Source organism: Lycium barbarum, chromosome 10 (assembly GCF_019175385.1).
Source record: "Lycium barbarum isolate Lr01 chromosome 10, ASM1917538v2, whole genome shotgun sequence".
NCBI classification, from domain to species: Eukaryota; Viridiplantae; Streptophyta; class Magnoliopsida; order Solanales; family Solanaceae; genus Lycium; species Lycium barbarum.
Genome location: NC_083346.1, coordinates 32,323,219 through 32,346,364, shown reverse-complemented (window position 1 = coordinate 32,346,364; position 23,146 = coordinate 32,323,219). Strand labels below are relative to the sequence as shown.

At 37.5% G+C, this 23,146-nt stretch overlaps 1 protein-coding gene and 1 long non-coding RNA gene across 2 annotated transcripts; one reads left to right on the top strand and one right to left on the bottom strand.

The window, feature by feature from the left end:
• Positions 1–1,861: 1,861 nt before the first annotated feature.
• LOC132616234 (uncharacterized) lies at positions 1,862–3,605 on the bottom strand. Its single transcript, XR_009573054.1, has 3 exons — positions 3,490–3,605; positions 2,418–2,528; positions 1,862–2,101 (listed from the first exon to the last, which is right to left on the bottom strand). It is a non-coding gene; the product is annotated as an uncharacterized LOC132616234 (long non-coding RNA).
• Positions 3,606–9,212: 5,607 nt separating this feature from the next.
• LOC132612907 (uncharacterized) lies at positions 9,213–10,298 on the top strand. Its single transcript, XM_060326979.1, has 3 exons — positions 9,213–9,903; positions 10,001–10,055; positions 10,151–10,298. Exons 1-3 carry the CDS (start codon positions 9,213–9,215, stop codon positions 10,296–10,298), a joined length of 894 nt encoding a protein of 297 aa, XP_060182962.1.
• Positions 10,299–23,146: the final 12,848 nt, after the last annotated feature.

Here is a 23,146-nt window from a genome sequence, read left to right as displayed (position 1 = left end):
TACCAAGATATATTGTAAATTTGTAATAGGGCATAACTAAATAACTAATGCAGACGAGAAAATTGATGGGAAGCACCATACCATATGTTGTGCTCGGACTTCTGTATGCATATCTGTTGTATCTCTCTTGGACTCCATATCAATTCGGTTTATGTTTGCTAGTAAATACTGGTTTCCAGAGGTTTGTTCTTGCGCTTAACAAATGATAGTTGTCATCTTGTGTTGATTCTGCGATTTGAGTTGTTGACATTTCATTCTGTTCAACTGCCTGGTATATAGCAAAGATGTTCTCCAGTGAGATGACATTAGCATCTGCATGGATTCACCTATTGGATGTAGATCTTTTTGCTGCAAGGTCTCTCTCTCTCTCTCTCACACACACACACACACACACACACACACACACACACTCTTCGTTGTGTATGTGTTGAGGAAATGGACAGTTGTCTTCTTTTATTGGACAATCCTCATCTTATAAACTAGCGTTTGGGGTTGAGTTGGGTCCTAGGTCTGTTTTTTTTTTTTTTTTTTTTTTTTTATATTGTATCAGACTCATCCTTGTTCTTGATTTACATTTTACTCAACGTTGGGCCTTAAATCTCATATTATCCCACGCTCTAGGTGTCCAGTCTTGGGCGTGCGATGGAGGGAAGGATGTTTGGTTGTCCTGTATTGGTTGAGGAATTTGTAAATTAGAATTGAGTTGGGTCACTTTCTTAACAGCATATTTGTGTGATCAGATGTTTGCTTTTTGGTCCTTTTGAGTTGAGGAAAACGGAGGAAGATGTCTTGTTAAACTAATGCTATTTTTATTTGAAACAGGCACGTTTATCATGATAGTTTGCGAAATGATATTGAAACGCGCCATTCTGTGTCTCATTGCTTGCTATTTTACCCCATTGGAATTGTTATTCATCTCCTCACCAAAGCTGTACTAAGTAGTGCAGAAAGAGCAGAGCCTAGAACTCACTGACAGAATTTTAAACCATTTTTGCCTGTTTTCGGGTAATGTAACTGTGAACAAAGTGTAATTGTATGTCTAAAATCCAAAACTGCTTGCAGCAGTTGAAATCTACTTACTCTTACTTTCTAGAAAATCTAAATTGGTGGAATATCAGAATTTCTTTTTTGAGTTCTCCTCCTATAAGAAAACCATTTCTTCTCTCATCCAACGACAGATAGGATTCAAAGTAAGAACTTCACACCTCATAAAGGTTACCTATCCAAGTTCATTTATTGAAATTGCGATGATTTTGCATCCATAACTTCTCTCACGCAACGCTCATTACAACATTTCTGTGCAAAATGTATGCTGCATTTATATGGATTCAACTTACTTGATATTTGTGCTGAGAAATTCAGATAGAAGTTAAACATAGAACTGACAGTGAAGAAAATGAGTTTGGTTAAAGACTGAACAAAATAGTTATAACGAAGAACTGTGCGGCAGAGAAGAAGCCATAGGAGGACCTTTGTGGATTGGCCATAAAGACTTTGTAGTTGCTAGGATTAAAAGTTTGAGTTGTGTCACTTATCAGCTAGCGTTTTGTGCATTTCCAGAAAAGATTTGAACTACACGCACTGGAAGTGTGAAATGTCATCGAGAACAATTTTTTTACAACATTGGGGTAATTTACCTGTTGTAACAGGTCATCTACTGTGTTTTGCATGTTACTAATTCATATTTGGTATAATTGTTACCTATAATTAATTCAAGTGATCTGAAAGTTGAAAATCGTAATACAATAGCCGTGTATAGAAGTAATTGCTTGGGTGCCTCCTGGGTTCATACTCATGCTCACTACCTTCTTGTCGCACAACTAATTTTTCTCATTTTTCATCCAAATAATCAAAAACTGCTGGAGAAGAAAATAATTGAAGTCCATAAAATATGGGAAGGTATATATACTGTTTGTACAAATATTTCGCTAACCCTGTTGGTCATATGAATCAAATCATAACACAAATTCAATGTCGATGCAACATTGCAACCATCAATGGGAACGGGCACAAAACGTTATAGATAATCAATCCTGAGGCGCTTTCCACGATTCCAGGCACTCGATGTTTGGGCGTAACATGGAAAGTACTGATATTGCACCTGGACAAACAGAAGCAGTGAAAGTTCATAAGGAAGCACCAGTATTTTCGTGACCAAGAATTGAATTTCACTAGTGCTTACTACCCTAATAATACTCAATGAGGCAAAGCCATCAGAACATCCTTTTATTATAAATTTTTGACAAACATTTGCTGCAAGTGAAGAAAATTTTCTTTAGCTTCATTGGCTAAGAATCCAGATCAAATTAACTTATCCAAAAGCAGATCCCTGTGACCATCTTCTAGAAAGAGACATGGCAATAGCTGAACAAAGGCAAAAATAAATTAACTAAATTCTTTGAGAAATGGTTGCTCACATCAAGTAGGAAGTGGAGACATTTCAGGTTGATCATCCAAGATGGCATTGGAGCTTGAGCCTTGGAAAGAATCTCTCCTAGAATGATCCAAGGACGTAGCTTCATATATGCCTACAAAGTTTAGAAGTTAGATCAACTAACTACTCAATAAATGAATGAGGTAAAGTAAATATCATGCACTAACATATGTTGATTCGACGAAAGAAGTTATTACTGCCAGTGACTATAAAAGCAACAAAAAGTGTGCAGGTTTGACCCAGCATCTCAACAAAAAAGCAAAATGATTAATCAACTTCAGTTCTTTAATGACTCTTATGTCATACTCATACCTGCAAGCACAACTATCACCCTAGAGAAACTTTCGAGTAAATAGATTATGACAATTTTTTTTTTTTTTTATGAGGTAAAGTAATTCATAAAGAGAAACAAATTAGAAGAGGTTGCATAATGAACACGTTATCATAGTTAGGTCAATTTTTTTTTTTTTTTTTTGGATAAGGAAGTCAAATTCAAGCCTCTACCTCCCAACGCAGGGGTAAGGTCTACATACACTCTACTCTCTCCAGACCCCACTTGTGGGATCTGTAAGGAGGTCAAACTAGGGCTGGGCATAAACACCAAAAACCGAAAACCGGACCGAACCAAATTAATACGCTTTTTGGTTCGGTTACGGTTTTTTTTTTTAAATAACAAATTTGATGTTTGGTTCCAGGTCACCGGTTCTTCGGTATTTTAGTTTAACCGAATAGTTACTATCAAAAATAATTAATCAGTTGTCTTTCAACTTCTACTAGCGCAGTGACCAAGAAGTTTAGAGAGTAGAAAGCTATGACAAGGTACTATTCTCCAGCTATCGCAATCTAAAATCATCCAGAAGCCAAGAAAGTTTCTAACAAGCAATTACTTGGCACTTTGTTCACAATTAAGAAACAAAAAGGAGAAAAAATCACTGTTCAAGATAATAAGACATTATATCAGTTTTATGTCACCTTAACAAATATCAAAGTTTTACATGAGCAAAGAAACGGATAATATCAGGTGCAACCAAAGTAAACGAACCATTTAGACATACCAGCAGTTACTGAACCACCAGGTGAATTAATGATCAATCTGATGTCCTTTTTATCATCTTCTCCATCAAGAAATAATAGCTGGCTTATAATAAAATCTGCAGTAACATCATCTACCTGTTCACCATCAAATAATTTCCCAAGCGTTAGAAACAACTCCATAATTCTACGACTGAAATATAAGATAGTTTTAATTAAATAGCTCATTTTTAATTTAAAAGAAAGTCCATATTACAAGCAGAAAATAGCCCATTTCAGGCCCATGCAAAAAAAACCGAACCGAACCGAATTAGTTCGGTTCGGTGTCCACTCTCAAAAAACTGAAACTGACAAAACTGAAGTTTGAAAAACTGAACCGAAGAACTGAACGCCCACCCCTAGATCAAACTCAATTTCAATGCCAAGTGGATGCATTTTTTGAGAAGCAATACAGGGATGGAATATCTCACACATCTGAGTTGGAGAGCAACTCTTGGATAACTCCATCTTGAACTCTCGGGGTTTCCACTTACAAGCCTTTGCAAATGCTTATAATAAGTCCAGCTTGTGAACTCTACTATTACAATAGCCTGCACGAATCTTTCTTTTGATTGGGAACTAGTTATGAGATGTCTCTAAGGAATTGAATTTGAAAAAATGCTTCTTAACCGTATCTTAGTTTAACTTTTTGGTTAAACTACTATTTTTCTTCCAGTTACTGTGATATTTGATTTTTATATAAATTAGAGCGAGTTACTTGAACCTGCCCATCTGCCCTCTATAGTTTAAAGAATATCTAAGACCTTTGCGTCTGAAAGTTAAATTGCACATAGTTTCCCCGCCATCGACTCTGTTAGTAGATAAGTTTGACCTTGAGGATGTCGGCAAAGTTAGTAACATGTAGCCCCTTATACCCATGAGTCCGGAACCAAAATGCCCCCAAAAAAATCATTTTGAACCAAAATACCCCAACAAAAAAAATGTTACAAAAATATCTTTAGCGCAGTAAAATACTGCGCTAAAGATTTTTTTTTTTTCATAATACTGCGCTATAGCTAGCACTAAAAAAAAATTTGGTAAACTTTTTTTTTTTGCAACACTTAGTGTATTTTTTCATACTTTGACCAATGATTAGTCGTGTGTCAAGACACCGAAACGTTAATATTTTATATAGAACCTGATATTTTTTTCTGCGTACAATAATGTAGGCTCAATACATCAATGATACGTAGACGTTCGGATCGTCATTTTAAGGGTTAAAAGGTGCCCGAAGTAAGTTTTGTTTGAAAAAACTTAGTGTTTTTTCCATACTTTGACCAACGATTAGTCGTGTGTGAAGACTCCGAAACGTCAATATTTTATATAGAACCTGATATTTTTTTTTGCGTACAATAATGTAGGCTCAATACATCAAGGATACGTAGAGGTTCGAATCGTCATTTTAGGGGTTGAAAAGGTGCCCGAAGTAAATTTTGTATGAAAAAACTTAGTGTTTTTTCCATACTTTGACCAACGATTAGTCGTGTGTGAAGACTCCGAAACGTCAATATGTTATATAGAACCTGATATTTTTTTCTGCGTACAATAATGTAGGCTCAATACATCAAGGATACGTAGACGTTCGGATCGTCATTTTAGGGGTTGAAACGGTGCCCGAAGTAAGTTTTGTTTGAAACAACTTGGTGTTTTTTCCATACTTTGACTAACGATTAGTTGTGTGTGAAGACTCCGAAACGTCAATATTTTATATAGAACCTGATTTTTTTTTTCTGCGTACAATAATGTAGGCTCAATACATCAAGGATACGTAGACGTTCAGATCGTCATTTTAGGGGTTGAAAAGGTGCCCGAAGTAAGTTTTGTTTGAAAAAACTTAGTGTTTTTTCCATACTTTGACCAATGATTAGTCGTGTGTCAAGACTCCGAAACGTCAATATTTTATATAGAACCTGATATTTTTTTCTGCGTACAATAATGTAGGCTCAATACATCAAGGATACGTAGACGTTCGGATCGTCATTTTAGGGGTTGAAACGGTGCCCGAAGTAAGTGTTTTTTGAAAAAACATAGTGTTTTTTCCATACTTTGACCAATGATTAGTTGTGTGTGAAGACTCCGAAACGTCAATATTTTATATAGAACCTGATATTTTTTTCTGCGTAGAATAATGTAGGCTCAATACATCAAGGATACGTGGACGTTCGGATCATCATTTTAGGGGTTGAAACGGTGCCTGAAGTAAGTTTGGTTTGAAAAAACTTAGTGTTTTTGCCATACTTTGACCAACGATTAGTCGTGTGTGAAGACTCCAAAACGTCAATATTTTATATAGAACCTGATATTTTTTTCTGCGTACAATAATGTAGGCTCAATACATCAAGGATACGTAGACGTTCGGATCGTCATTTTAGGGGTTGAAACGGTGCCCGAAGTAAGTTTTGTTGGAAAAAACTTAGTGTTTTTTTTCCATACTTTGACCAATGATTAGTCGTGTGTCAAGACTCCGAAACGTCAATATTTTATATAGAACCTGATATTTTTTCTGCGTACAATAATGTAGGCCCAATACATCAAGGATACGTAGACGTTCGGATAGTCATTTTAGGGGTTGAAAAGGTGCCCGAAGTAAGTTTTGTTTGAAAAAACTTAGTGTTTTTTTTCCATACTTTGACCAACGATTAGTCGTGTGTGAAGACTCCGAAACGTCAATATTTTATATAGAACCTGATATTTTTTTTCTGCGTACAATAATGTAGGCTCAATACATCAATGATACGTAGACATTTGGATCGTCATTTTAGGGGTTGAAACGGTGCCCGAAGTAAGTTTTGTTTGAAAAAACTTAGTGTTTTTTCCATACTTTGACCAATGATTAGTCGTGTGTCAAGACTCCGAAACGTCAATATTTTATATAGAATCTGATATTTTTTTCAGCGTACAATAATGTAGGCCCAATATATCAGGGATACGTAGACGGTCGGATAGTCATTTTAGGGGTTGAAAAGGTGCCCGAAGTAAGTTTTGTTTGAAAAAACTTAGTGTTTTTTCCATACTTTGACCAACGATTAGTCGTGTGTGAAGACTCCGAAACGTCAATATTTTATATGGAACCTGATATTTTTTTCTGCGTACAAGAATGTAGGCTCAATACATCAAGGATACGTAGACGTTCGTATCGTCATTTTAGGGGTTGAAAAGGTGCCCGAAGTAAGTTTTGTTTGAAAAAATTTACTGTTTGACTGTAAGGTTATTTTAGTTAACTTTATATGTCGAGATAATTAGTTAGCTTTATTTTCAAAAATTGAAACCGCAGAAGTGAAATTGACATTCACAGCTACATTACCCCGAGATTTTTACGTTGAATCTATTGTGTATCATCATATTATAAGTAAATAAAACTTAAAATTTCACGCCAATTTGGGGGGAAATTAAAATTGAATGGGACAAAAGGTATTGTTTTTTAAAATCATCTCGGCCAACCGCCTTGCGGCGGTTTGTCCGCATAGATCTCGAAAAAATACGCAAGTTCAAAAAAAAAAAAAACGTTTAAATCGAATCTCCGAGCGCAAAGTTATGACCATCTAAAGTTTGACCACTTTACAACTAGCTTTTCTCCCTATATTTTTTAAATACTTTTTTATCAAATTGAATTAGATTTATATTCAAAATAAAGTTATGTCTTGATTAAAAAATAACACGCTTAAATCAAAATCTTTAAAAATAAAATACCGCAAAGTTTTCAAATAAAACTTACTTCGCGTACCTTTTCAACCCCTAAAATGACTATCCGAACGTCTACGTATCCTTGATGTATTGAGCCTACATTATTGTACACAGAAAAAATATCAGGTTCTATATAAAATATTGACGTTATCGTTGGTCAAAGTATGAAAAAAACACTAAGTTTTTTCAAACATAACTTACTTCGGGCACCTTTTCAACCCCTAAAATGACTATCCGACCGTCTACGTATCCCTGATGTATTGGGCCTACATTATTGTACGCAGAAAAAAATATCAGGTTCTATATAAAATATTGACGTTTCGGAGTCTTGACACACGACTAATCATTGGTCAAAGTATGAGAAAACACACTGAAGTGTTGCAAAAAAAAAGTTTACCAAATTTTTTTTTAGTGCTCGCTATAGCGCAGTATTTTACTGCGCTTTGTAAACAAACAAAAAAAAAAAATTCTTTAACGCAGTAAAATACTGTGCTAAAGTAGTTAAAAACTCCATCTCCGTGAACTGCTTTAGCGTAGTATTTTACTGCGCTAAAGGTAGTTTTGTATTTTTTCTTTTTTGGTATTTTGGTTCACTTGATTTTTTATTGAGTCATTTTGATTCCGAACTCATATACCCATTAAAGGGAAAGATGACCAGTCATAAATTCAAAGTTTAGATTGTTCTTCCACCGAACTCCAAATTTAAGTTAGTCAATACTGGAAAACCAAGTCATAATACACTAGATCCCATTATTTCCTCCTATATTGTTTTCAAGAACAAAATAATCCGAGCCATCTCAGATCCTTCTATTAGTAGTTTAGTACTAATCCTGCCAAACGTTTTATAAAGAAATGGTATTAAATCACCCCAAAGAGGCAAAACAGACACTGTTAGTGCTATGATTTTAATGATGACAAACTATTTTTATGTAGGTACAATAATCAAAGGAATCCAAAGATGCCAGCAAGTCCATTGGACATACACAACCCATTGGCCAGGTAAAGCTCAGTCGGCTACATGAAGGGAAACCAGGAAGTACTGGGAAAATAAGCCCGTGCTTATTTATGGGAGCAAGTACCAGATCAAGCAAAGGTTTCAATCAAGAAAGATTAGAGGATCTTATGCTATGTCAAAGGAAAGGGAATCAGTTAAGGAAGGAAGAGATCAATCAATATCAATCAAGAAGATCTCAAGTTCAACCAAATCAGGATCAACAAGGAAACAAGTACCAGGGTTTAGCCATTCCAAAAAGGCCAATATTGATCGTGTGAAGAACAAGGAAAGAAGTCTCACGACATTAAAAGCTCTTGATTTATTCTTGGAAATTAGGATCCTCAATATTTCTAATTTTCAAGGATCAATTCTCTTGGGTTGCTTTGTTTGTTGGAAGAGTCTTCAAACGACTACAAAATTGAAGGATATAAATACAATACCCCAGAGACGAAGAAAGACATACTTTCGTCTCAACTTCTCAAAGTTCTTTGCTCTACTTTTCATAAGCATTGTAATTCTGAGTGTTTTATAGTGTAACAAAGAGAGAGAGAGAGAGAGAGATAGTATAGCTGGTGAGGCATTGCATCAAAAGAAAAAAAGTGTTTGAGTGTAGACGTAAGAACTCCATTCAAACAAAATATTGTACCAAACTTACTTTTAAAGAGCTGCAGAGATCACCTGGCAACCTAAGTGGACTGGACGTAGGAACTAGTATAAATATCGTGTCATATTTAATTTCTGCATTATTTTAAAGTTGACTAGCTTGTCTAGATAATCGACTGCCTAAGCGAAAAATTACAATTCACCTCTCACTCTTGCACTTTCAATTAGTATCAGAGCAAGGCTTCACTTTAAGTTGCTTAACAATAAGTGAAGTAAGATCAAATGGCAGGATATCAGATTCAAGGAGCAATCTTGCAAGATGGGCATTCCACACATCGACCACCATACTTCAATGGTTAACACTACTCCTACTGGAAGGAAAGGTTCAAAATCTTTGTTCAATCAACCGAATATCAAGCATGGCTTATGATTAGAAAAGGACCAAAGCCTATTCCAAATGTTGATACAAAGGATCGAACGACAAACTTTGATAAGGAATCATTTGACATCACTAAGGAACAAGAAGAGGTGATTGTAACAAATGCTAGAGCCATAAGCTTACTCTACTGTGCAGTTAGTGGTGAAGAGTATGGAAATATATCTAAATGTGAGACTGCAAAAGAAATGTGGGACAAGCTGAAGGTTACATATGAAGGAACTACTAAGGTTCGAGAAAACAAAATTGATGCTTTACAACATGAATATGAAGCATTCATGATGAAAGATGATGAAAACATTGAAGGAATGTTTGCTAGACTCAGCAAGATTATTTGTGAACTGAAGTCCTTAGAAGTCACATACACAAATTCTCAACAAGTAAGAAAGCTTGTCAGGAGTCTTCCAAAACCAAATTGGGAAACCAAGGCTATTGTACTCAAAGATAGAAATTTGGACGTCACTTATGATAAACTCAGGGGAAATCTAATGACCTTTGAAAAAAATCATATTAATAGACATCAAAAGGAAGAAAAGAAGAAGGTAGTTGCCTTCAAAACTCAAGTTGAAGAATTTGATGATGACTTCAAGGAAGAGGAGGTGGCTATGATATCCAGATCTGTTGTGAAGGCTATGAGAAGATCAAGAAACAACAGAAGGGGAAGCTCAAATTTTCGCAGAGGTAAAACTACCACAGATCAACAAAAGAATGATGGAAAATGTTATGAACATGGAAAATATGGACATATTGCATCTGAGTGCCCTGAATAAAAAAGAAGGCCCTCCAAAAACTATCAAAAGCAAAGAGCTTTTAGCAGTTGGACTGAAGATGAGGTCTTTGAAGATAATGATGAAGGAATAAAGAACATTTGTTTCATGGTCATTGGTGAAACAAGCAAGGTAAGACCCTATCCCTATTCTAACTGTAGTGAAACTCAAGAATTGCTTGATCAAACTCTAGCAGATTTAAATAAAGTTTTTGATGAATATAGGAAACTTCAAAGAGAAAAGAAAGACTGGGAACTTAAGCTAGAAGTAGCTGAAATAGAAAGGGATCTTCGTCAAGAAGAAATTTAGGATTTGCATGCAATTAAATAGGTTGTGAAAATCTACCAATCATAGTTCAGTCAGGTCTAACCAGTTGACTCGTAGCAACAAGTCAACTGGAAAAAAGCCTATTAGTGATGAAAATTCTCATGGCAAATTTATGGATAAGTCAACCTATTGTGTAAAGAAAGATCAGTCGACTAAGACTTTTAAGTCAACTGAAAGGACGTTTCAAGAAGAAATGATTCCATTAATAAGTTGACTAACCAGTCAATCACTGAAGAACACTTTTCCCAAAAATGTTTTTGTCGTGGAAAAACGGGTCATAAATTTTTTCAATGTCGATTTCGTGTCACATCTTCTCCAGGTTGGATATGGAAACCTAAAAATAATCATCAAAAGGCTAACCCTTAAGGACCTACGGAAGCTTGGGTACCTAAAAGAAAGTAACTACTCTGTTTAGCAAGAACACAACAAGAAGAAATCAAAAGGTAAATGGTATCTAGATAGTGTGTTTTCCAGTCACATGGCAGGAAACAAAAGCTTGTTCAAATCAGATGCAAACTTTGATGAAGGACTAGTAACTTTTGGTGACAATTCCACAGGAAGAGTAATTGGTATAGGAACTATTTCTTTCAATAATTCTTGTGATATCACTAACGTTTATCTTGTTAAAGGGCTCAAGTACAATCTCCTAAGCATCAGTCAACTATGTGACTCTGATCTTGAGGTAAGATTTAGAAAGACAGGTTGCGTTATAGAAGATACAACTGGAAAAAAAGTTCTTCTTGGAAGTAGAAAAAAGAATATGTATATGCTAGACTCAGTCAAGAGTTCAGCTGGACACATATGTTTGGCTTCAATCGGAGAAGATCCTTTGGATATGGCACAAGAAACTTGGGCATGCCAGTATGCGACTAATTGAGAAATTGGCTAAACATGATCTGGTCTTAGGTTTTCCAAAATTAAATTACTCAAAAGATCATATATGTGATGCATGTCAAAGAGAACTGCTAGCATTGGAGGAAAAAGCGTGATAAATGATACTACATTACTTCAATAAGAAGTGATCATGGAGGACAACTTGAAAATAAAGCTTTTCAGGACTTTTGCAATGAACATGGCTATACACATAACTTCTCCTCACCAGGATCTCCTCAGCAAAATGGCGTGGTTGAAAGAAAGAACAGAACCTTCAAGATATGGAAAGAACCACGATTGTAGAGTACAACCTACCACATCACTTTGGGCAGAAGCTGTAAGCACAGCATGCCATGTGTTAAATAGGTGTTTGATTTGACCTATTCTAAAGAAAACTCCTTATGAACTATGGAGTGGAGGAAGACCTAGCATTAGTTATTTTCATCCATTTGGATGCAAATGTTTTGTGCACAACAATGGAAATGACAACATCGGTAAGTTCGACCCTAGAAGCAATGAAGGTATTTTTATTGGATATTGAAATACTAGCAGATCTTATAGAGTCTTTAATAAACGTACTTTGTCAATTGAAGAATCAATTCATATTAGTTTTTATGCTACTAATCGCTTGGTCGAGAAAGAAAAGATTGCAGATGAAGAAGATTGTCAACCACCGGTCACTATGATTACACCTTCAGCTGAACAAAACAGCTCTCCAAAAGAGACAACTTCAACTTATGAGTCAACTAATCTTACAGTTGGGCCCGTTCCAAATGAATGGAGAAGTGAGCCAGACTATCCAAAGAAATTTGTTATTGGAGAATAACACAAATTTGGCTCTTATATCTCAACTTGAGCTAAGGAAAGTTGATGAAGCTCTAAAGATGATCATTGGATTAATGCAATGAAAGAAGAACTAGATCAGTTCGACAAAAACGAATTATGAAATCTAGTTCCCAAGCATGAAAAAGTGTCAGTGATAGGAACAAAATGGGTTTTTAGAAACAAGCTAAATGAAGCAGGTGAAGTTGTGAGAAACAAAGCACAAATGGTTGCTCAAGGATACTCGCAACAGGAAGGAGTCGATTATGATGAAACATTTGTCCCTGTTGCTCGGTTAGAATCAATTCGAATTTTACTTGCTTATGCTGCTTTTAAAGGTTTTAAATTATTTCAAATGGATGTTAAAAGTGCATTTCTAAATGGATTCATTGTTGAAGAGTTATTTGTAAAACAACAAAATCTCAAATACCCCTATCACGTGTTCAAACTAACTAAGGCTTTATACGGTCTTAAGCAAGCTCCCAGAGCTTGGTATGATCGATTAAGCACTTTCTTAGAAGAACATGGATTTTCTAGAGGAAAAATTTTGATACAACTATTTTCATCAAACGAGCTTCCTCTGGAAATCTTATTATACAAATTTATGTAGATGATATTATTTTTGGAAGTTCTAACCCTTCTTTGTGTAAGGAATTCTCTGATCTCATGCAAAGTGAATTCGAAATGAGTATGATGGGATAATTAACTTTCTTCTTGGGACTTCAAATTCATCAATCTGACAAAGCAATCTTCATCTGTCAATGTAAGTATACAAAAGAACTCATTCACAAGTTTGGACTAAGTGATGCCAAAGATATGAGAACTCCAATGAATCCTACATGTTCCATTGACAAAGATGATGAAGGTAAAACTGTTGATGAAACCATAAATAGAGGGATGATTGGTTCTTTGCTCTATCTTACTACTAGTTGACCGGATATTATGTTTAGTATTTGCAGATGTGCTCGTTTTTAGTCAGCTCCTAAAGAATCTCATCTTAGTACTGTCAAATAAATAATTAGATATTTACTTGGAACAATTTCCTATGGATTGTGGTATCCCAAAACTAATCCCTTCAAATTAGAAAGATTTTCAGATGCTGATTTTGCAGGTGATAAAGATGATCATAAGAGAACTAGTGGCTCTTGTCAATATTTTTAATTTCCCGGAATAGCTAGAAACAAGGATGTGTATCTCTATCTACCATCGAAGCTGAATATATTGCAATTGGGCAATGCTGTGCTCAACTATTATGGATGGTTCACCAATTAAGTGATTATGATTTGCTGTTTAAATCTGTTAAAATTTTCTGTGATAATTCTAGTGCTATATGTCTGTCTAAAAATCCTGTGCACCATTCTAGGGCGAAACATATAGACATTAAACATCATTTCATTAGAGATCATGTTCTTGAGGAGCTAATTACAATTGGTCTCTACTGAAAATCAACTTGCTGATATTTTCACTAAACCCTTGCTAGAAAAAAGATTTTGCATACTTAGAGAATCTTTAGGAATTATTGCAAGGCCTATATAGCTGTACAATTTTTTTTCCCGCATAACTTGTAGAAAATCTCACTTGATTTAGTTCAGCTTTTCCTTAATTACCCACCTCCATTTTTTCCTTTTTTACATGACTTCTCAGACTTGTCATAATTACCTTTCCCATGTCTTTTAACCATCTCATTGTTTCCCTCACCACGCCTCTCCACTTCCCCATACAACCTTTCCATCTTCATTGACCACTTCCTCCTACTTAACTCCACCTTTCTCCACTAATCCCTCTCAACTCCTCTCTTTCTCCGCCATGGCCAAAACTAAAAAAATCTCCCCCATCTCTACACGCAAAAGTTCTAGAAACAAGAACAAAGGCAAAGCTTCGTCCCCTGTTAGGACAGATTCTGATGGCTCTGTCGATTCCTCTCCCCAAAACTCTATCAACTCTTTATCCTTTCGATCCTCTAGTAAACGTGGCATTGTTGATGAGGATTCTGGCGAGTCCGCTAAGAAGTTCAAATTTGACTATGAGAATGCTTTCCTTGACCGTCGAAACTTTTGGAGTACCCCTAATTCGGACCTCTTTCATTCTTTTATAGGTAAATCTTTTGCCCATTGGCGAATTGTAGACTTTGATGTTATTTCCTATTTACACTATTATATTCAACATTTTTTTGATTTCCAAGGTTGGGTCAACATCTTTTCTTACGCTCATATCCGAGTCTATGAACACCACATTCGTATGTTTTATGCCAACCTTAGAGCTACCAAGGATGGTCAGGTAGAAACCCTTGTTTTGGGAAACCGTATTCTCTTTGATTGCTCTAGTTTTGACAAAATGTTTAATATCAAAAGCTCTAATTTTTCTACTTTACCCCGCAACTCCTGGCCCTCTGATTTCGAAATTTCCTACGAACAAGCAAAACGATTTATCTTCCTTGACACTCCTGGTAATCTTCCAACCTATTTAGGACCTAAAAACTCGTCGTTTGAAACTCATATGCACGCCCACATCATTTCACCACCATTATGCCCCGCATGTGTTCTCTGTCAGCCTTCACTCAGCGTGATATTCTACTTACTTACTGCTTAGTTAAAAAACACAAACTCCATTTGTCCTCCCTTTTCATGAATCATATGCTAGAATCTGCCTCTGATCCCACAAACCTTTCTTATGGTATGCTAATTGCTCGAATCATGGAAGCCCACAATGTCAATCTTGATGACCATCCCCCTCTTCTTGTTAAATAGTGCTATGACTCTAGAGTATTTGTCAGCATGGGTTATGTTTGCATTGATGATGTCTAGGTTCTAAAGAAAGATGTGGACAAAGATCCTGAAATCCCCTGTGCTCATGTTTCGCATAAATCCAAGCCATCTTCTTCGAATCCCCCTTCATTTGGAAACTCTAGTGACATTCTTGCTAAAATGTCAACTATTGATGAAAAGCTCGACACCTTTAAATATCTTCTTGTGTCCACTCATTTTCAAATGGAGAAGGTAAAAGATAACACCAAAGAAGCTGGTGCTGATATGGCTCGCCTGTGTGTTAAAATTGACAATGGGTTAAAGGAAACAGGTAAGTTGGCTACTAAGCTTCGAGGGAGTGTAAATGGTATCCCTACAAAGATGACTGAGCCTCTCGATGCTATGAAGGATGCTATGGTTAACACCTTAGCCTATTTTCTTCGTCCCTTTGCCCAGCAGCAGCAGGAATAACAACATGAGGAGGAGCAGGATTAAATGCTTTGGTTTTCTATGTTTTTTTAGACAATGTGTTTGTTTTGGACCTAAGTCCATCTTGAATTGTTTTGTGGTTATGTATTCAGCCTTCTTGACTTGTTTTGTGGCAGTTCATTCAGCCTTATGACTTGTTTTGTGGCTGCTTCTCCAGCCCTGGAATTTCTATTAGTCTGCTGTGTTATTTGTTGTTGTTTGTTTTCTTTGTTATCTTTTTGATTGATGCCAAAGGGCGAGATGAGATCACCCAGCTACTGGATAATGGACAGCAGTCAACTATTCAGGGGGAGTACTATCATGAACCCCAGTCAACTACTGGACGACAGTCAACTGTTCAGGGGGAGTACACTTAGAGGGAAGTTGACTACATTGCTTTGAGTATTTGTTTTTCATCATAAAAAAGGGGGAGATTGTTAGTGCTATGATTTTAATGATGACAAACTATTTTTATGTAGATACAATACTCAAAGGAACCCAAAAATGCCAGCAAGTCCATTGGACAGGTAAAGCCCAGTCGGCTACATGATGGGAAACCACGAAGTACAAGGAAAATAAGCCCATGCTTATTTATAGGAGCAAGTACCAGATCGAGCCAAGGTTTCAATCAAGTAAGATTAAAGGATCTTACGCTATGTCAAAGGAAAGGGAATCAGTTAAGGAAGGCAGAGATCAATCAGTATCAATCAAAAACATTTCAAGTTCAACCAAATCAGGATCAACAAGGAAACAAGTACCAAGGTTGAGCCATTCCAACAAGGCAAATATTGACCGTGTGAAGAACAAGGAAAGAAGTCTCAGAGCATTAAAAGCTCTTGCTTTATTTTTGGAAATTAGGATCCTCAATATTCCTAATTTTCAAGGATCAATTCTCTTGGGTTGCTTTCTCTGCTGGAAGAGCCAAAAGACTACAAAATTGAAGGATATAAATACAAGACTCCAGAGACGAAGGAAGACATACTTTTATCTCAACATCTCAAAGCTCTCTGCTCTACTTTTCATAAGCATTGTAATTCTGAGTGTTTTATAGTGAAAAAAAATTGAGAAAGAGATATAGTATAGTTGGTGAGGCATTGTATCAAAAGAAAAAGAGTGTTTAAGTGTAGACGTAGGAACTCCATTCAAACAAACTATTGTACCAAACTTACTTTTAAAGAGCTGCAGAGATCACCCTGGCAACCTAAGGGGACTGGACGTAGGATTCACATTGAATCTAAACCAGTATAAATATTGCGTGTTATTTAATTTCTGCATTACTTTAAAGTCGACTGCCTAAGCGAAAAATTATAATTCAACCCCCCCCCGCCCTCCTCACACTTTCAACCACCAGTTGCAAAGAGTAGGTAATACAAGCTAGATACAAACAGAAAGCCAAAAAATCCAACATTAGAGACCTCTTGCTATTCCAATTCTTCAAGCTCAAGTATAATATGGCAATAATTTTCAGCAGTCAACTGAAGTTTTCATGGTTAGTTATTTTCTAATCATCTAATAACAAAGACCAGAATGCCCTAATCGGAGCAGAGTGATAGTCATGTTGCCATTGAAAGAGATTTTTTTTACCGATGTCAACCATACCAGCTAAAAGAATTTAAATTACCTTTGAGAGTACTGAGAATAATTTGAAAACACAAACAGGAAAAGCAAAGTTGGATATTACTGCCAAAAGTGAGAAGCAAGGTGACATTAATGCTGCTTAATGGGGTATAAACGTGCCGTTTTTGCGCCAAATACCACAGACTATCCATAGGTTTTTAAAAGTCAGAAGAAATATAACTCTATCAAGAACTAATAATACATCTTAAAGATAGCAGGAATACAGAAGCTGGTGATATACTAATCGAGAATACACAGTTTACTTTTCATTTTAGGATAACAAACTTAGATGGCTATACAGTTACTAATTCACATCACTGTTCAGCACAACTGACAGTACTTCAATTTCCAAACCTTTCAACTTCCTGGCAGTAAAAGAAGAAATAACTTTTTTGTGCAAAGGCATTTTTTATTTTTTTTGGATAAATAAGTAGAGACATTATCTATTTATTCAGCATGGTTAAGAGATTCGGATGATTACAGAGGTCACAGAACTAATATATTTTCTAACAATTCATCCTTGGGTTAAAGCTTAGGAAGAATAGTTTAGAGATTGGGGTTCGATTTGGGGATTGAGTGTCTATAGCGCTTGAATCTTTAATCCATAGCGACCAAGAGTTAAGTAATGACCCTTCTGGTCGTTATGGAAAATATAGGATCACCCCACAAAATAAAACATTCCTAAGGGTAGAACAAGCTAATGAAAAAACTCGATTGTATAAGTCTAAGAACTGAAAGTTTCACTTATTTGTGATTGTTGTTTGATTGTGTTGAGTCCATCGGGAGGTGACGTAGGAAATTAGAGCTCTGTTGGGAATTTCGAGGTCACGGGTGGGTTCGTATGGTGTTTTTATATCTATGTGCATGTTTTGTTTGTGTTGTGAGGCCTTGGATGAAATATTGGCTGATAGAGTGAAAAACTGGGTAAAATTGCGAGCTTACTGCCCAAATGGTACAGCTATGGCAGCACTGCTATGGCGGTGAGACCCTCGCTGCAAGCGATCAATCCTTGTTCATGCTGTCCGTGGTGGTGGGCAATGTCCCGCTATGGCGATGTCGCTATGGCGGGATATGGACCGCCACAGCGGTGGTCGAATTTCTTTTGGTCCGCTATAGCAGACACTTGGCCGCTATAGCGAGACCGCTGCAGCGGTGGTTTGACCGTCGCAGCGGTCGACGAAAAACAGTAACTATGTTTTAAGCACTTAGTTCCGAAGTCTTTATTCACAAAAGTTCAACACAGTTCCCCACAAGCACCTAGGGCGAAATTCCAAGCTAAGGCAAGAATATTCCTGAGAGGTAAGTCTCATCCATCCCTTTCAATCATTACGTATCATCTCCATGATTATCATCCCTTTTATGGGTTTCCAATGGTGAAATTAGTAATAGTAACCCTAGAACCTAACAAACCTTTTATACTTGATGGGTTTTGATTGTTATCACTTATTTATCATCTAATGGCTTGGGCAAACTCCTCTTAGAGCTCGTTTGGCTTAGCTTATAAGTTGCTGAAAACAACTTATAAGCTGTTTTCAGCTTTTTTGAGTGTTTGGCTGGTCAGCTTATAAGCCATTTTGTGCTTAAAATATGCCCAAAAAAATAAGTTCGGGTAGCCCAACTTATTTTTTTTGTCTTATAAGCTGTTTTCAGCTTATAAGTTGCTTTTTTCAGCAAAGCCAAACGGGCCATTAATCATGTTACACCTTGGAAAATTTCCCGTTAACATACAGTGAATATGCTAGCGAAGGGCACGACATATACAATGTGCTGATAAGTAAGAAATAGCATTTAATGATTCTAATCGAGGTTCAAAGACATTTGACGTAGGGGGAGAAGGTTGTCAAGGAAAGCAAGAGATGTGTTGCGTGTCGGGTAAGCATTATGAACGACAAGTTAATGATGGCTTAAAGATGTCTTGGAGAAGAGTGATAATGTCCCTTATATTGGTATTGAGGTGCTAAACAAGTGTCAAGAAGGTTCCATAAGGATTGGAGATGAAACGAGTCAACGAGAAAGAGTTCGGATGAACTGGGCATTATACGGCCCAACATACTGGCCGTATAAATTATACTGGCCGTATGTCTGGCCGTATAATTAGCCCAAAATATCACACCTCACTGGACCAGACATACGGCCCGTATAAAATGTACGGACCGTATGTTGGTTCGTATGTTCTGGTTGGGACAGATTTCAAGTTAATATAAGGACCTCTCTCTCATTTTATTTCATTTCATCTCACTTCTCCATACTTCAAGAAACCTCCAGAACTCTCTCCATTATTCATACACAAGAAGCTAAGAGAAATCCATGATCAACGTCATCAAGTCCACAAAAAAGCAAGTGTAGAAAACCTATCAAAGTTCATCTAAGCCAAGAAATCCCAAAGGAAGTGAACAAGGTTTTTTGTGCAAGAAGAGAATTCCCACTCAAGGTTGATTCATCCATTATATAAGGTGAGTTTTATGATCATTCCATGTTCTTTAAGGTATTGGAAGGCTAAGACACTTGAATGGTAGAAAGATATAGAAAATGGGTCATGAATGTGGAATAGTGTCATTGTTGAATAGTAGTTTGGGGTGAATTATGAATATTGGTATGTTGTGATTATAAGTCCGCTATAAATGACATTTAGAACATGGAATAAGTATTATGTGTGAGAAAATGCAATAATGAATTATGACCATGATTATGGAGAAATTGGAGTGAAATTGTGAAATATGGATAATATAGATGGATGATGATTGTTGCTTGTGATATTGTGAATGTTGTTATCAATGTTTGGGAGTTGATATAGAATATGGGGAAAGTAGTATAAAAAAAGGAAATGCTTCCCAATTTTCTTTAGGTTTAGTAAGCACGTTTAAGTAATCGATTAGCTAATGTTAGCGCGAATCCTCTTGAAGGTAGTAACGTGGGCATCGAAGGAGAACAAGCAAGCGATAGATTAGTTAAACGATAAAGGTATGTGAGGCTAGTCCTTTATTTCTATGGGATGAATCCTATGGCATGATTTTTCCTTCTTCTCCATGAATCTTCTACATCACGGAAAGCTAAGAGTCTATGTCCATGAATAGCCACATGAGATAAGAGATACATTATGAGCCTAATAATGATGATGATGAGCTTAAGTCTAAAGATTCTAGAGTTCATGATATGATGTTCCTATAAAGTTAATGATGTTTTTTATTGTGTACAGTCATCTTATATACTATTTCCTTCAAGGTGGGGGCAGAATGCTTATAAATGCTCCATAATGGAATCGGGGGTTCACGACCTTATGTCACCTCGATAGAGTATAGTTGTCTTTGAGTTTCTATGCACACATTGATGATATTACACGGCGCCTATATGGCCGGGCATACACCGCTAAGGCGGGCAGCGTATACACCATGTCTAGATGGTATGGGCAGACACCACTAGTGGGCGTCATGAGATAATACCCCAGACGCGGGTGGCCTGGACGCAGGCTAATGATTATCACACCGTACCTATATGGACGGGCAACTTATACATTTATGCATATATGATATGATGACGATTATGAAGTAAGCCAGCATGTATTATTTCTTTTATAAGTGACAGTCAGATACAATTTCTCCTCATTGATGCTTCCTTTATCTCATTGACGTATTATTATTACTTATGCCTCTCATACTCAGTACAATGTTCGTACTGACGTCCGTTTTCTTTGGACGCTGTGTTCATGCCCACAGGTAGACAGGGAGGTGACCTTGATCCAGAGTCGTAGGAGCTGTTAGCTGACTTGAGAGCACTTCATTGTTCCGGAGGTGCCTTTGATTATTCTTTTGTGTACATATGTATATTTTGGGCACGACGGGGTCCTGTCCCGTCCCTATGTCTAGCACTCTAGTAGAGGCTCGTTGATATGCAGGTGTGGGTTATATGGTCTCACGATATGCAGGTGTGGGTTATATATATATTAATTATTTTGATAGCCGAAGGGCTTATGTGTATAAAAGTAATTATGTTTCCAAACGAAAAATGATTTTTTGTCTATGATTTGAGTATGAATTTGATAAAAGAATGCTTAATGAGTATGATGAGTAGTAGAATGAGTGATGCTCGGTGGTTAGCCCCGGGTACCCATCACGGCTCCTAGTCGGGTCGTGACAAAAGTGGTATCAGAGTAGTTCAGTCCTAAGAAGTGTCTACGAACCGTGTCTAGTAGAGTCTTGTTTATGGTGTGTTGCGCTCCACACTAATAAATAGGTGGCTACAGGGCATTTAGGAAAAATGACCATCTTTCATCTTAAGAGATCGTGCGATAGAGCTATAGTATAAGATTTTCTCCTCTCTAATAGTGTGCTATGATTTCAGAAATGCTGCCAAAGGGAAAAGCTACAGCCGCCCAAAAAGGCAAGACTACGATGAAACGGCGGGTAGAAAGAGAGCCGCCAATGAATGTAGAAGAGGGAGAATCACATAATGAGGCTCCATCTAATACTTCCTCTACCCTGCCCAATGTAGAAGAACAAGGAGGAGCTTCAGGTCAACAAGTGACCGAGGCCATTCATCTATTGACACACTTAGTTGCTGCCCAAGCACAGCGGCAGAATGTGAGTTCAGGTGATCGGGCAGCTAGTACCAGAACCCGTGATTTTATGAGTTTGAATCCTCCGGAGTTTTTCGGGTCAAAGCCGGATGAAGACCCGTAAGGTTTTATTGATGAGATGCTGAGGACATTGAGGATTATTCATTCCTCCGAAACTGAATCTGTGGAGTTGACATCTTATAGACTCCGAGATGTGGCAATATTGTGGTACAATAATTGGCTAGCATCAAGAAAAGAAAATGCACCTCCTCCCGTGTGGCAAGAATTTGTAGATGCTTTTATCCGCCACTATTTGCCACCCGAGGTCCACCGAGCTAGAGCGGATAGGTTCTTAAATCTAAAGCAAGAAAATATGAGTGCCCGGGAATATAACCTTCAATTTAATTCGTTGGCTAGATATGCCCCGACTATGGTGGCCGATATGGGAGATAGAGTACACAGGTTTGTGAGTGGCTTAGGGCCACATTTATTTAAGGATTGTTTGACGGCTTCGTTGCAAGATGGGATGGATATTTCCCGAATACAAGCCCATGACCAGAATTTAGAAGGACAACAGCCTCCGCAAAGGGGTGATCGTGATATCGATAGAAGGCAAAGCAAGAGGGCTAGATCTATGGGGGCAGGCAGTGATTATAGAGGGGCATCAAGGTAGACACATTCTAGACATTCAGGACAGTCGGTGACTAGTGCACCTCCACGATTTACAGGTAGGAGATTTGATCGCTCCTTTCGTTCAGGACAGGGTCAGAGTTCGAGGGCCTCAGATTCTCAGTTTGGGGGAGATTATAGCCAGAGGAGGCCCCCAGTACCGCGATGCAGCCAGTGCGGTATATTACATTCCGGATAGTGTCGCCAAGGTTCGGATGCTTGCTATTCCTGCGGCCGGGTTGGGCATATGATGCGAGATTGCCCATCGATGAGTGGTAGAGTTGGGGTTCAGCCCACCGGATCAGTGGTTGGTTCATCTTCAGTGCGCCCGGTAAGGCAAACTCCCCAAATGTCCGCAGGTCGAGGTAGAGGCAGAGGGGGAGCATCTACTTCAGGTGCCACTCCGCCCCGTGTGTATGCTTTATCTGGACGACAGGCTCTTGAGTCCTCCCCGAATGTGGTTACAGGTACATTATCCACATTTTCCCATGATGTGTATTCATTGATAGATCCGGGTTGTACCTTGTCTTATATTACTCCGTATGTTGCTGGTTGTATTGGGGTGACACCTGAGCCAATTAAACCTTTTGAGGTATCTACTCCGGCTGGTGATCCCGTGATAGCTAGACAGGTGTATAAAAATTGTGTACTTGTGATATGCAATCGCCAGACCAAAGCTGATTTAATTGAGCTGGAAATGTTAGATTTTGATATGATTATGGGTATGGTGTCACGACCCAACCCCGTGGGCCATGACTAGTGCCCGACCTGGACACTCGTATACGTACCTGTTAGATATAGTCAACTGAAGCTAAAATCAATATGGAAACTTGCAAAAGAACTCCAAGGGTTCATAACATCATCATATATACATATATCCAAATAACGGGTCTCCTGGGGAGTCACAACTGATCAGAACATAATATGATACGGAAGCCGACAAGGGTGCCACAACATATCAACATGATACACAAGCCGACAAGGCTATCACTACAGACACAGCTGAACAAACTTATACACAACCCACACATATGTCTACAGACCTCTAAGAATATCGATAGCGAAATATGACGGGACAGGGCCCC

Bases quoted from the DNA above. Each gene is read 5' to 3' on its own strand.
- LOC132612907 (XM_060326979.1), top strand. From the start codon at position 9,213: ATGATTAGAAAAGGACCAAAGCCTATTCCAAATGTTGATACAAAGGAT. The intron at 9,904-10,000 runs GTAAAACTACCA...ATAAAAAAGAAG, and splicing joins AAGCTCAAATTTTCGCAGAG to GCCCTCCAAAAACTATCAAA. The intron at 10,056-10,150 runs GTCTTTGAAGAT...TTCTAACTGTAG, and splicing joins GCAGTTGGACTGAAGATGAG to TGAAACTCAAGAATTGCTTG.